At 50.0% G+C, this 11143-nt stretch overlaps 1 protein-coding gene across 2 annotated transcripts; it reads right to left on the bottom strand.

Moving 5' to 3' along the window:
• Window positions 1-14: 14 nt before the first annotated feature.
• TBC1D13 (TBC1 domain family member 13) lies at window positions 15-10840 on the bottom strand. Of its 2 annotated transcripts, XR_006180540.1 has the most exons (13): window positions 10774-10840; window positions 10593-10666; window positions 10410-10450; window positions 10004-10065; window positions 9664-9763; window positions 8325-8407; window positions 8010-8169; window positions 7208-7415; window positions 6321-6484; window positions 4833-4993; window positions 4544-4601; window positions 3447-3567; window positions 15-3339 (listed from the first exon to the last, which is right to left on the bottom strand). XR_006180540.1 is itself a non-coding variant. In XM_042879282.1 (12 exons), the coding sequence occupies exons 1-12, from the start codon at window positions 10794-10796 to the stop codon at window positions 3502-3504; spliced, it is 1200 nt and encodes a 399-aa protein (XP_042735216.1). In that variant the 5' UTR covers window positions 10797-10840; the 3' UTR covers window positions 15-3501. The 2 variants fall into 2 exon arrangements, 1 of the variants encoding a protein (XP_042735216.1); XM_042879282.1 differs by having other exon boundaries at window positions 15-3567.
• Window positions 10841-11143: the final 303 nt, after the last annotated feature.

The raw sequence follows: 11143 nt of genomic DNA on the forward strand, positions 1-11143 counted from the left end.
AGCCCGAAGCAGTGTGCAAAGAAACCATTTTATTTGGACAACTCGAGAACAGCATTAAATGAGAGACGCGGAGGCTCTCGTAAGGGGTTCAACAGGATAAAGTACAAAAGGAAAGAGCAGAAGTTAACGTGACTGCTGCAGCCACGGGGCGATGGAGCCGGCCCAGCTCGGCCCCGAACGCGCCGCAGTGACAGCCCTGTGCCCTGTGCTTCAACCCGAGCACGGCCGGGCACTGCGGGATGCCTGCATGCAGCTGCCTGCTGCGCTGTAGGGAGCGTTATAAAAATAGTGTTTAAAAAGAAGCATAAAAGTAGTTTTAGAGTGATGAAGTGTTCTTTCTTGACCCCGTTCTGGTAATTCTTTCCAGCCAAGGTAAAAACAAAAGCAAAAATAAAGTGTTATACTGATGTACCGCTGAGTGTGCTCCTCACCTTCTGGAAAAGGGAGAACACACCAAGCGGTGCAATGCAATCACTGACACTCATGGGGGAAAACACCCTCTGCTTTCCCACAGGATCCACAAACCAACTTCTGGCCTTCATCCCACTCACTGCCAAAGGGTGAGCAACTCTGTTGGGTTACAGAACTCAGAATCAGCGCTCTGTGTGACCATCATCACGGACTCCATCTCCTTTCCCTTCTACCTTCTCACAAAAGCCAAACTTCCAGATGTCCAGGCTACAGTAAGGGGAAGACAGCAACCCAGAGCAAATCAGAGTTGGAAATGTCTGCAGGGTGAAGAAGCAGGAGCTGCTTGGCCACATTAGCAAGGAATGACCACAAGCCAGTTAATGCTTTCTGAGCTCAAAAAAAGAAAAGTAAAATCATTGTCACCAACAGCTTTTGAGGAATGAAGACATAGAAACTAACAAGATTTAAAAGCTGGTGACAGGACTTTTTCTCCCCTCCAGAAAATCTGTCTTTGCTCTTAAAGAAACAAATAAATCTCAGAAGAACAAACATCATTGCAAAGCAGAGCATCTCCTTCAAAGCCGTTTGCTGCATCGAAGTTGTTATAAGTTCTCCCCAGAGAACTCCAATTAACCAGTTGAGCAGCCACAGGCCTACCTGGATAAAGCTGCAGAATGTGTCCCACAAAACCCTTCCAGCAGCCAAAGCTCTCACCCCACTGCAAAATCTTTTTATAAGTGCTCCCCATCACCACCCCTAAAGAGAACAACACAATATAAGCCCTGTGACACATCGAAAGGAGGAGGCAGCTGTTGCTGCAGGAGCATCCATCCATGTGCTGGGGTTCTCCTGCAAGGGCCAAGCACAGGGCCTGCACAGAACCCTGAAAACAAAACTGTTTTGATCCCCGTTCACCCACTGCCTTCTCAGGTCATTATAAGGAGAATTGTGGTTGTTCCCCCACTGATGCCCACCTAGTAGAGAGAAAACACAAAGGAAGCACTTCTACAGGGAGACAGCATGAGGAGACTGTGCATGGAACTATGAGAGCTACAGCGTTACTTTGGAAGAAAAAGTGTTTTGGAGGAAATAACCCCTGCTAAGGGTCAGACCCTCTGGTTCCACATGTGTGGTCTGACAAATAGCCTCCAGTGCAAGGCACCCAACAGCCAGAACTGCTCAGTGACAGGAGGCAGAACATCCACACAGTTGCTAGAGCAGGCAGCATGCTCCATCACACAGCTGTCCTCGTCCATCCCTTTCATTTTTCTTGGAGGAAAACTCTACCCTATAGGGATTGCAGCAGAGGGAGATGCTGTTAGCCACAGGAACTAATTAGATGTTTTAAGCTTTCAGTTGTTCATGTTCCATCACTGCAGTGACACTGGCTGTACCAGCATCACTCCAGCACCTTCCATAGAGGCAGACTTTGCTTGGGATTGCTAACAGGAAGAGAGGAACGTGCACCAACCCATCCTCCTCTCCAGCCTTATAAAGTGACAGCGGCCTGCAAGGAGGCAGCCTTCCCTGAAGGAAGTAACACAGGTAGAACAGATGAAGGCTGACAACAGAACACCCCTCTCCTTAGGGACACTGAGGCCATCAGCAGCTTAAGCAGATGACTGACCTTTAACAAATCAATACCCATAAATACTGAAAACTGCAGTGCTGAACAGCTACACAGAGATGAGCCAGCACAGCACAGAAAGATAAAGCATTGTGGATTAGTGTTCACTCAAGAGCTTCTGCACAACCCGAGCATCTGGGTGCTGGCAGTTTCTCTCTTTGAGGCTTACGGTTTCTGATCAGCTTGACACTACTGCAGGTTAACAGTTCTTCCCACAGTCTGTCTTGCTCAGTGCCCACCTGAGCCTGTAGCACTGTACTGAAATGCAGCGGTTTCCCCCTCAGGAGGGACAAGTGTCCAACTCACAACTGTTATCCAGTAGCACTGGTGCACAGAAACATGGATTACCCCCAGGAGTCAGCTAATGACTGAAATGCTTGTATGCCCACTGGATTACACAATAAAAGGACTTTTTCTTGTAGGTCACACCCATAATGTGTCTGTTCCTGGCAAGAAGAGCTATTAGACAATATCAAGGTTACCGTGACCAGAGCTTTTGCAGGGTAATATCCTATGCAAGCCACTGAGGCAGGAAACCCCAGCGCTATGCCTGTGTAAGTCCATAAGTAGAGCTGTCTTCATGCAACTAGATGCTCATTTCTTGTGTTTCAGAATCCTGATTGCAGCTAGATATGCTCCAGTTCGAGCCAGGAAAGCAGCCTGAGGTCCCAGCCTCCCTGCAGCAACGAACTCCTGCTCTAAGGCTTAGTGTAATAAGGCTTCAAACTACACTTCACTCACAGATGAAAACCACCACAGTCTTCTTTCAAGGAGACCTGTATGGTAAGGCGATGCAGGCAGTTTCAGTGCACAAAGGTGCCAGCTGTTATCACGTCTTCCCATCATGGTTCTCAAGGTCTTTGTCATGAGAAGGGGTCCAAACTGCTGGATGTCAGATGACACGCACCAGAAGCTGACACAACCTTCTTTTTTTGCACACCTCAGGGACAGCTAAGTGCAGATGAGAGGGAGAAGAATCCAGAAGCTACTTGAATGGCAGAACGTGTGACTTCCTTGGGATACATTCTGTTCACAGGAGAAAGATCCTTCTATACTCACCCACCAAAATCTACCAGATCCACACTGTCCCTTCCCCATCAGAAGTAACTCCACGTGAGCTACTTTCATGATGCAGAAGGAATCCACCCCTTGAGGGATATGCAGATAGATGGTTTCTTTCTCCACGTAAAGTCATAAAAAAAAAGATACAAAGAACTGCTTTTGGCAGCACAGAGGCATTCGAGAGTTGAAAAATCTGGAGTGCAGGGCCCAAGCAGATAGGGAAGTAATCAGTTCTTGACCTAATAAATAGAGGAGAAGGAAGTCTTCAAGGTGGCCAGTAGCCCAAATGCAAAACCTGAAGTCCTGCAGAGATCCCTAGGAGTTTTAATGCTCTGCACAGGCCCACCTCCTAAGATCCTCTGCCTTACAGTTTCTCCAACACCTTTAGTCAGCCTCATGGACTATTTGGAATCCTGAAGTTCCTTGGCCTTCTTCAAAATCAGGTGAACATCAGATATAGGATAATCCTACAGTAAAGAAATGAAGTGTAAGTGCCAACTTAGCATTTGACATCGCTCCACCTAAACAGGGCAAACCTTGACAACAGCATTGTTAGCATTAGAACACCGTTACGTTCAGTTACTCCCTTAACAGCTTCCTGTTCTGTAACTGATCAAGCCCCAGTGCCCTTCAAGAAGCTTCTATTCACTTATCCTCCAATGGTAGCAGGCCAGCTGACTGCACAAGATCTTCATGCCAGAGGGCCTTATCAAAGCCAGCACCCCATACAGTCTGAAGCAGGAACTGGCAGAGTCAGAGATATCCTGCTGTTCAGTGCAGTGTTTCCAACCTTGGGCTCCCATAGTTCTCAGAGCTAAACAAAAGCCTCTGCCCAACAAGTTTAACACTGTGTGTTTCAAAGCTTTGATGGAAAATGCTTTTTTTTTTTTGCAAACCAAGGAATGTTATAAGCCAGTAGTTTAGAACAATGTCTGTAAGCCTGGAAGGGTGCATGAGCAAAAGGCTGTGTGTCAATAGTAGTGCTGGGCTCCAGACAGCAGCACTGTGCCCTGCCAGCAGAAGACTGCAAAAGGAACACCGCTGAGCCCCTTGCTATTGAAGCACCTGGAAAGGGGAGGAAGAAGAAACCCTACAGTGCTAGGAAGATGGAACAGAGAGCATGCAGTCACATTGTGCATGTGAAAATGAAAGCCCAGTTAATGGCACAGGGAGCAGAGACACCACCACCAAGGAAGTTAAAGCAGCTGTTCATCTCAAGTGAGCTCAGTTTCCCTGCAGTGGTGGGGATCACAGCATGCAAAGGTTTATACTCCCAGTAATGAGCATGCTGCATGACCAACATTAAGATTTTCTGACGTCACACAGCCATCAGAAACCTGGTACCTCACCTCAGCAAGACATGCCCATACCGCAGTCCCCTCTCACAGTACAATCTCAAGATTCTTTACACTGCAACCCATGCCTGCAATATTTAATCCTTACCTGTAGCAGCCTCATGTTGAGAGTGAAGTCTCCTTCCAGCAGCTGATCCCGGATTAGTCTGAAAGATGGCAATTACTCCAGTTACTTTTGACTCTTTACAGAGGAACTTCAAAAAATGGACTACGACGTGCCTTACAGAGCCTTCTGAGAACACTTCCACTTACCACTGTGACAAATGACTGTGACCTATTCGTCAGATGCAATAACACACACCCATAGAAGGTTCCTAGACCTATGGGTCTCATTAAAGGAGGGAAGAAAAGAGCACAGTGGCCATTGCCATACTTACGTCAACATGGCACAACACACGAGGAGCAGAAAATCAAAGCGCTTATCGTCAGCAAAGAGGGAGTCCCAGATACGGATGACATCTGGCAGCAGGAACTCTTGGGACAAGAGCAGCGTCAGCCAGCGAAAGGCAAAGAACTGGGGTTTGATGTTCTGCTCTTGCTGTCAGACATGCACCAGACAAAAAATGAATACCCACATAAGAGATGCAGCCCTCGATTCCCTCCCCATTTCCACCCTGAAACAGCTCTATGCTGCCAAGCCATGCTGGAACATCAGCAAATCCACCTCCTCCTATGAGAGCTTTCACATTTTTGTGATTGAGAAAGATCTTCAAATCAACCACGTTCCACATCTACAAAGACAGAAAACACTCCTCTAAGACAGGAGTAAAGGAAGCTTTTCTTCCTAAAGGCACTGTGTGTTATTTCAGTTAAACTTGCAGAGTAATTTTAACTTCCCATCTGAACACCACTTTATCTGCAAAGCTGCAGCCCTCCCCCTCCAGCAAAGGCGCTGTTTTTGCAGGATTTCCTCTCCTTTCCAGAATTTATCAAAGCTTTACCGTCCACAGAAAGAAACAAAAGATGGGACAGAGTTCACACTGACAGTCAGTAAGACACTGCAAGCATTGTACCTTTCTTTTTCTTTTTTTTTAAAACTATCAAATCCAAGAGACTGAAACTTTAAGCACGGTCAAAAAAAGCTCAGGATCCTGATGACATTCCTGAAGATTGGTTGCTGCATGGCCAAGGCCATTTCCTGCCAGCCAAACAGTAAGTCATTTATTTTCTCCCCCCTTAAATCAGCCTTCAGCCAACGCTGTGGGTTGTGTCACTGTGCTGACAGATCACCTTTTGGATTACTGAACATATTTCGCCTTTTCTAAATGCAAAACACCTCCAAACAATCTGGTGAAGGCTGCAGTAACAAGGACAGCTTCCCCTTCCAGATTCACCTTGGACTTCCACATCAAGCAGACTACAAGACCTACAGGGGTTTGCTGCCTGATATTCTACAAAATCCACAGCAATCCACAGCACCCTGAGATCCCCAATGGAAGGAAAATGATAGAATTACGTGAGCAGGATTTTTGCAGCTTTTCTGCTTGCTTCTGCAGGGTGATTTGTTGATGTTTTTGATGACAAATTCAAAGGAACTTTACAGCAAAGCTTGTGTTTCCATCTCCAGCTTGAATCCAGGTGACCAGGGCTGGTGGCCAAGTCACAGCTGGCAGCCTCACAACAGCTACAGTTTGCACTCACACGGGAGGAAAGCTTTGCTGATCAGCTCACTCCAGCCTTACTCCAAGGAGAGCTTGTTTCAGCTTACAGATAAGACAGCCCCTATGTCCTGCTGCTAAAGGCCTTCCCACAGCTCCTCAACCTCTCTATTCAAGTCCAGGAACAGCTGAACAAAGTTGGCTGACATTTGAATCCTCCCTCCCCCACATTCCAACCACGACTAAGAGGAACACCCAGCTCCTCACCAGCTTCAAATACAGCTCCACATCCTTTTCCTTCAGGGTGGAATAGACCTTCTCCATTTTGTAGGTTATACCACACTGAGAATCATCCAAGCTCTTAATGAAGTTGTCCCGAATTTCAGCCATTAGGTTGGTAAAGCAGAAAAACGTGTCAGCTTCAGCGTGTTCTGGGGAATTAAAGGAGGAAGTGAATGGAAGCACAGAGAAAGCATTGCTGTCAGAGGCACAAAGCTGCTCTGGGCTGATAACCTCATTGCTGTAGTGCATCTCACAAGACTTTGGCTGTGTGCAGAGCAGCTGCAGTGCAGGCCCTGTGTGCACACTGAGGTCGTTGTGACACTTTGTGACAGTTATCTGTGGCCCAGAAGATCACCCAGTCTTGCTGCCATGAGCACACAGCCCCAAAACTTTGAAGTGGGAGCAATGCAGAACTCCCCCAGTCCATTCTTCTTCTTGCCCCACCCCTTCAGTTGTCCTTGTTATTTAAAAACCAAACACACACACAAAATAGAAACAAACAAAGCAACAGAGCAAAGAAAATAACCCCACTGTAACCCACACAGACGTATTTTTAGCACAAGAAGCAATAAAGGACTTGTATGGGGATATCAGGTTTCAATCAGGAAGAGAACTTCGATTCATACAAAACAAAAAATCCCCCAAATCTCCACTTCTGATGCCCTCAGCACTCACAGCCCATTCAGTCTCTGTCAGTCTACTGTGCTCCCAGAAATGCACAACCCTTTTTGCATTTGTTGGCTTTGGGGGTTTGTTTGTTTATTTCCTGATCAGTCGAAACTGAATTGCTTAGAGTCTCCATCCTGAAACACTGCTTCACACAGAGCATGCAGCACAACAGCCCCTACCCAGCATCCGAAAGAGCCTCTCACCTTTCCACTCGCTGTTAGGATCTGTAGCAAAGGTGTAGTAAAGGGGCCCCACTATTTCATTCATCCCCTGAACGTAGGCTATCCCGGGGTTCAGCTTGGCATAGATGAAAAGGATTCGCTCCACCACTTCCCAGTGAGCTTCGCAGCCATTGGGCAGAACTTCGTATTCACCCAGAGAGTTAGGAGACGATTTAAGAGGGGAGCTCACCTGAAGGGCAAGGCAAGACTAGAGCTGATGAACAAAGCAGTCTGTGCTGCCACAGACAGTTCCCCTGAACCACTGCATCACCTGATCCCAGGCAGTAAGGAAACACAGCAGGGCCACTTCTTTGTAATGCAGGAAAAGGGGACAGACTGCAGCCAGCCACCTTCCCCAGCACCCAGTGCACAGCACTTATCATCTAACACCCAAAGAGGCAAAAGACATCACACGTTTCAGCTCTTCCCCAGCTCCTTTCCCAATTACAGTTTGAGGAGACCCAGCTCTGGAAGACTCTATCAATTCAGCTTCAGTAAATTAACCCTTCAGTGCTTTGTTCCCATGCAGGAAGGGACATTTCGGGCATAGCACATCTTCCTGGAACTCAGGAGAAAATAACCCTTACCATTAAACATACCTATGACTCCTGCCAACTCTTAGGCATGCCAGCTGGTTCTCTAAAGCTGTCTAGACACCAAATACACAGTATCTGCTTCTGCATTCACATAATTCCACCACACAAACACAAAAAGCCCAAGAACCACCAGCAGCCCCATCAGGGACCGTGCCATGCCCCAGGGGCAGCCCACACCCAGACCTCACATTTGTAACCCCGCTGCGGTTCCGTGCCACCGTCTGTGACTTCAGTGTGGTTTGCTCCACCCGCTTACGCAGCGTCTCAAATTCATTTTGGGGGTCCAGGATTAAAAGGCAGGGGTAGTCAGTCGGGCGCTGGAAAAATGCCATGTCAGGGTACAGCCTCCTAGGGTGGATGCAGGAGGAAATCAAGCATAAGAAGGAAGCAGGTGCCCAGTGCTAAACAGAAAGCTCAGTTGAATATTAAACTCGATTTTCAAAGTACAAAGTATTAAGCAAAGCACTCAGGCTCACAAACCTGAGTCACTACACCATACACACCTGACATCTTTGTCTATCTGGAGGAGCACCTCGTTATCCTTGAAGTAAGTATTCCACCGGCTGTCTGGGTTTGGATTGAGGGGCTGGAGAAATAAGACAAAACCAAGCATCCTTCACGTGCACCACAGCCCCCAGTAAATGCACACTGATGAACCGTTCCTGCTGTCAGCCCAGCCCAGGGCCCAATCCTTCTGGCACTGTGCTTAGTGCTGTTTCTTCAGACAGCACACAGTGTAGTAGGAAGCAGATCAGAACTTGCAAAATAAGTGACTGTGTAGATTCACTGAAGTTAGAAACCAACATTTCCAATCCCTTTTCATATCCTTCTTCGAGACTTAGTTCCCAAATCAAGCATCCTGTCCTAAGGATTCTCTATTGCAGTTCCCACCTGTACAAAGGTGGTCTTTGCACCCAGCCCAAGAGTTAAGGCAACACATGAGTACCGTGGGGTATCTCAGCTCTGAGAAGGCTGATTAAGCACATCCAGCACACCCAGCAAAAAGGAAATGCATTAATAATGCAAACAACCTGTCCCCTATCTGACCAGTTTTCCATTATGACAAAGTTGGCTCCCCCTCTCCCACGCTTTTCTTTTCTCCAGATCAAGATCTGCACAAGTTAATAATCATCTGACAGGAGAAAACACCATAAAAGGAACATTCCAAGAGATCCAAAGCTCACTGTAAGCTGCCAACGCACAGAATGTTACAGACATTATAGTTTTACAGCCCTGGTGGATCACAGCAGCACAGATGACCACACACCAGCAGAACACCAACGTTCAGGACAAGCCCTGGAAGCAGCTGTAGCATTTATGGTCCTTATCTTCAGTTATATCATCCCCTGCCTTGACACAAACTTCGCAGTGTTTTCAAAGCAGAAAGCGATGCAAAAAACAGTCAATAAATAATAATTAAAGAAGTCATTCATCAACTAACTGAAGATAAATCAGCCTTCTGCTGTGGTCCAGCTGCACCCTCCTGCCTTTCAGAGCAGCCTGTTCCCAGCCCACCCACAGATACAGCATCCCTGGAGAGCGTCTCCTTGCTGAAGGGACCTCTCACAACCCTCTGTTCTTCCCCAGCAGACCCACAGGCTGCACAGCCCCAAAGCAGGAGGGAAGACACACATGCAGCTGCACACAGCTCCATCCCCAGCTACCATTGCTTTGCCAGTAACTCAGCAGCTAAAGGCTGCTCAGACACATGCACAAGGCTGGCACCCAGGAACTGTCCCCCCTGCCAGCACAGGGCCAAGAGCAGCACAGGAATGCAGGCTACAGAACCACGGTTCAGAGCTACAGGGAATGTCCTGCAAAGCAAAGGTTAGCAGCACTTACATGATCCTCTAAGGTCACATCTTCCCTTGAGACACCAAGGTTGGCTTTGGCGATCCCAGGCTGAATAATCATTTCTTTTAGGAACTGGGAATACAGCTCCCTTAAAGAGGGAAACGAAGCAGATAACATCAATGTAAGCGCTCCGCCTGAGCTCACACAGACACCCCTGCACCGCTCCACTCAGCCTACATCTCATTTTCTGTTGAGTTCAAATCCACAGACCCCAAGAACAGCACACGAGAGCAATTCCTTTTACAGAGGTACTTAATTATTGAAGCCACCGCTCCCCTCCTCCACAGAATCCCATTAGAACGAAAAGAGCAAGCAGAGCCGTCCTCACCTCTGCTTCTTCAGCAAAGAGCTCCATAGGGCCCTCTCTAAGGGGAGGTAGTTCAGCAGGATCTGCGCAGGACACAAACACACATTAGGATCTGAGGAGCGCGGTGCCAACCTGCGGGCCGAGCCGAGCCGAGCCGAGCCGAGCCGAGCCAACGCGGGGCAGCGGCGCTCCGCACATCGCTCAGCACTTTGCCGGCCGGGCACATCGCGGCGCCCGGAGCCCAACGCAGCGCCGAGCCGGCGCACACACGGCCACCTCCGGGCAGCCCGGCAGCGACGAACTGCACGAACTGACACGGATTCGGAGCGGCTGCCAAGTTCTGCACCGTTATTTTGTTGGGTTTTTTTTTCAGCCGTTATGCGCCCCAAAGCACCGCCGGAGCGGCAGCACGCAGCGCTAGACGCACCTTCCAGCAGAGGCAGCGCAGCCCTCCGTCGAACGGGATTCCTGCGGGACAGCAGAGACGCGGCCGTCATTGCCGGTACGGCTCAGCCCCGGCGGGGCCGCCGCGCCGAAGTTCGGGGATCGGAGCGGGAGGGGCGGCCGCGGTCACACGGAGCGCCGCGCCGGACCCCCCCGTCCCACTCACCACTGAAGCAGAGATCGCGAAGCTTGCCCAGAGCCACCGTGGGTTCGCCGAGCACCTCTTGGAAATCCGCGATCCTGCGGGGAAGCGGCGGCCGTTAGCGAGCAGGCGGGCAGCGCTCCGCTCTGCTCCCGCTCCGCACCCACCCGGCCCCGCGCCCACCTGGCCATGGCCCCGCACCCACCTGCTCCGGTGCAGCCGCGACATGGCTGCCCGACCCCGCGCGCCGCGCAACCGCTCCGGCTGGAAACGCCGCGCCCGCTGGGGGTGCGAAGCCCCGCCCCCCGCCTCTCGCCCCGCCCACCTCCGCAGGCTCCGCCCACTTTGCATCTCCCGGGGCGGCGTGAGGCGGTGCCGACGTCACGGGGTGCGGGTAGAGCACGGCGCCGTCGCACCTCGTGGTGTCCCGGTGCCCGGCCCGCAGAGAGGAACGCGGCGCGGAGCCGCCGCCGCTCCCGGAGCTCCCCGGTGTCGCGGGGCGGTCGGAGCGTTCCGGCCCGGTCGGTGTTTCCTAGGGGGAACACGGCGGGTATCCGGTGCGGCGGCCCCGGCTG

Source organism: Lagopus leucura, unplaced genomic scaffold, assembly GCF_019238085.1.
Source record: "Lagopus leucura isolate 7727_CA_CO unplaced genomic scaffold, USGS_WTPT01 Super-Scaffold_100022, whole genome shotgun sequence".
Lineage (NCBI taxonomy): Eukaryota > Metazoa > Chordata > Aves > Galliformes > Phasianidae > Lagopus > Lagopus leucura.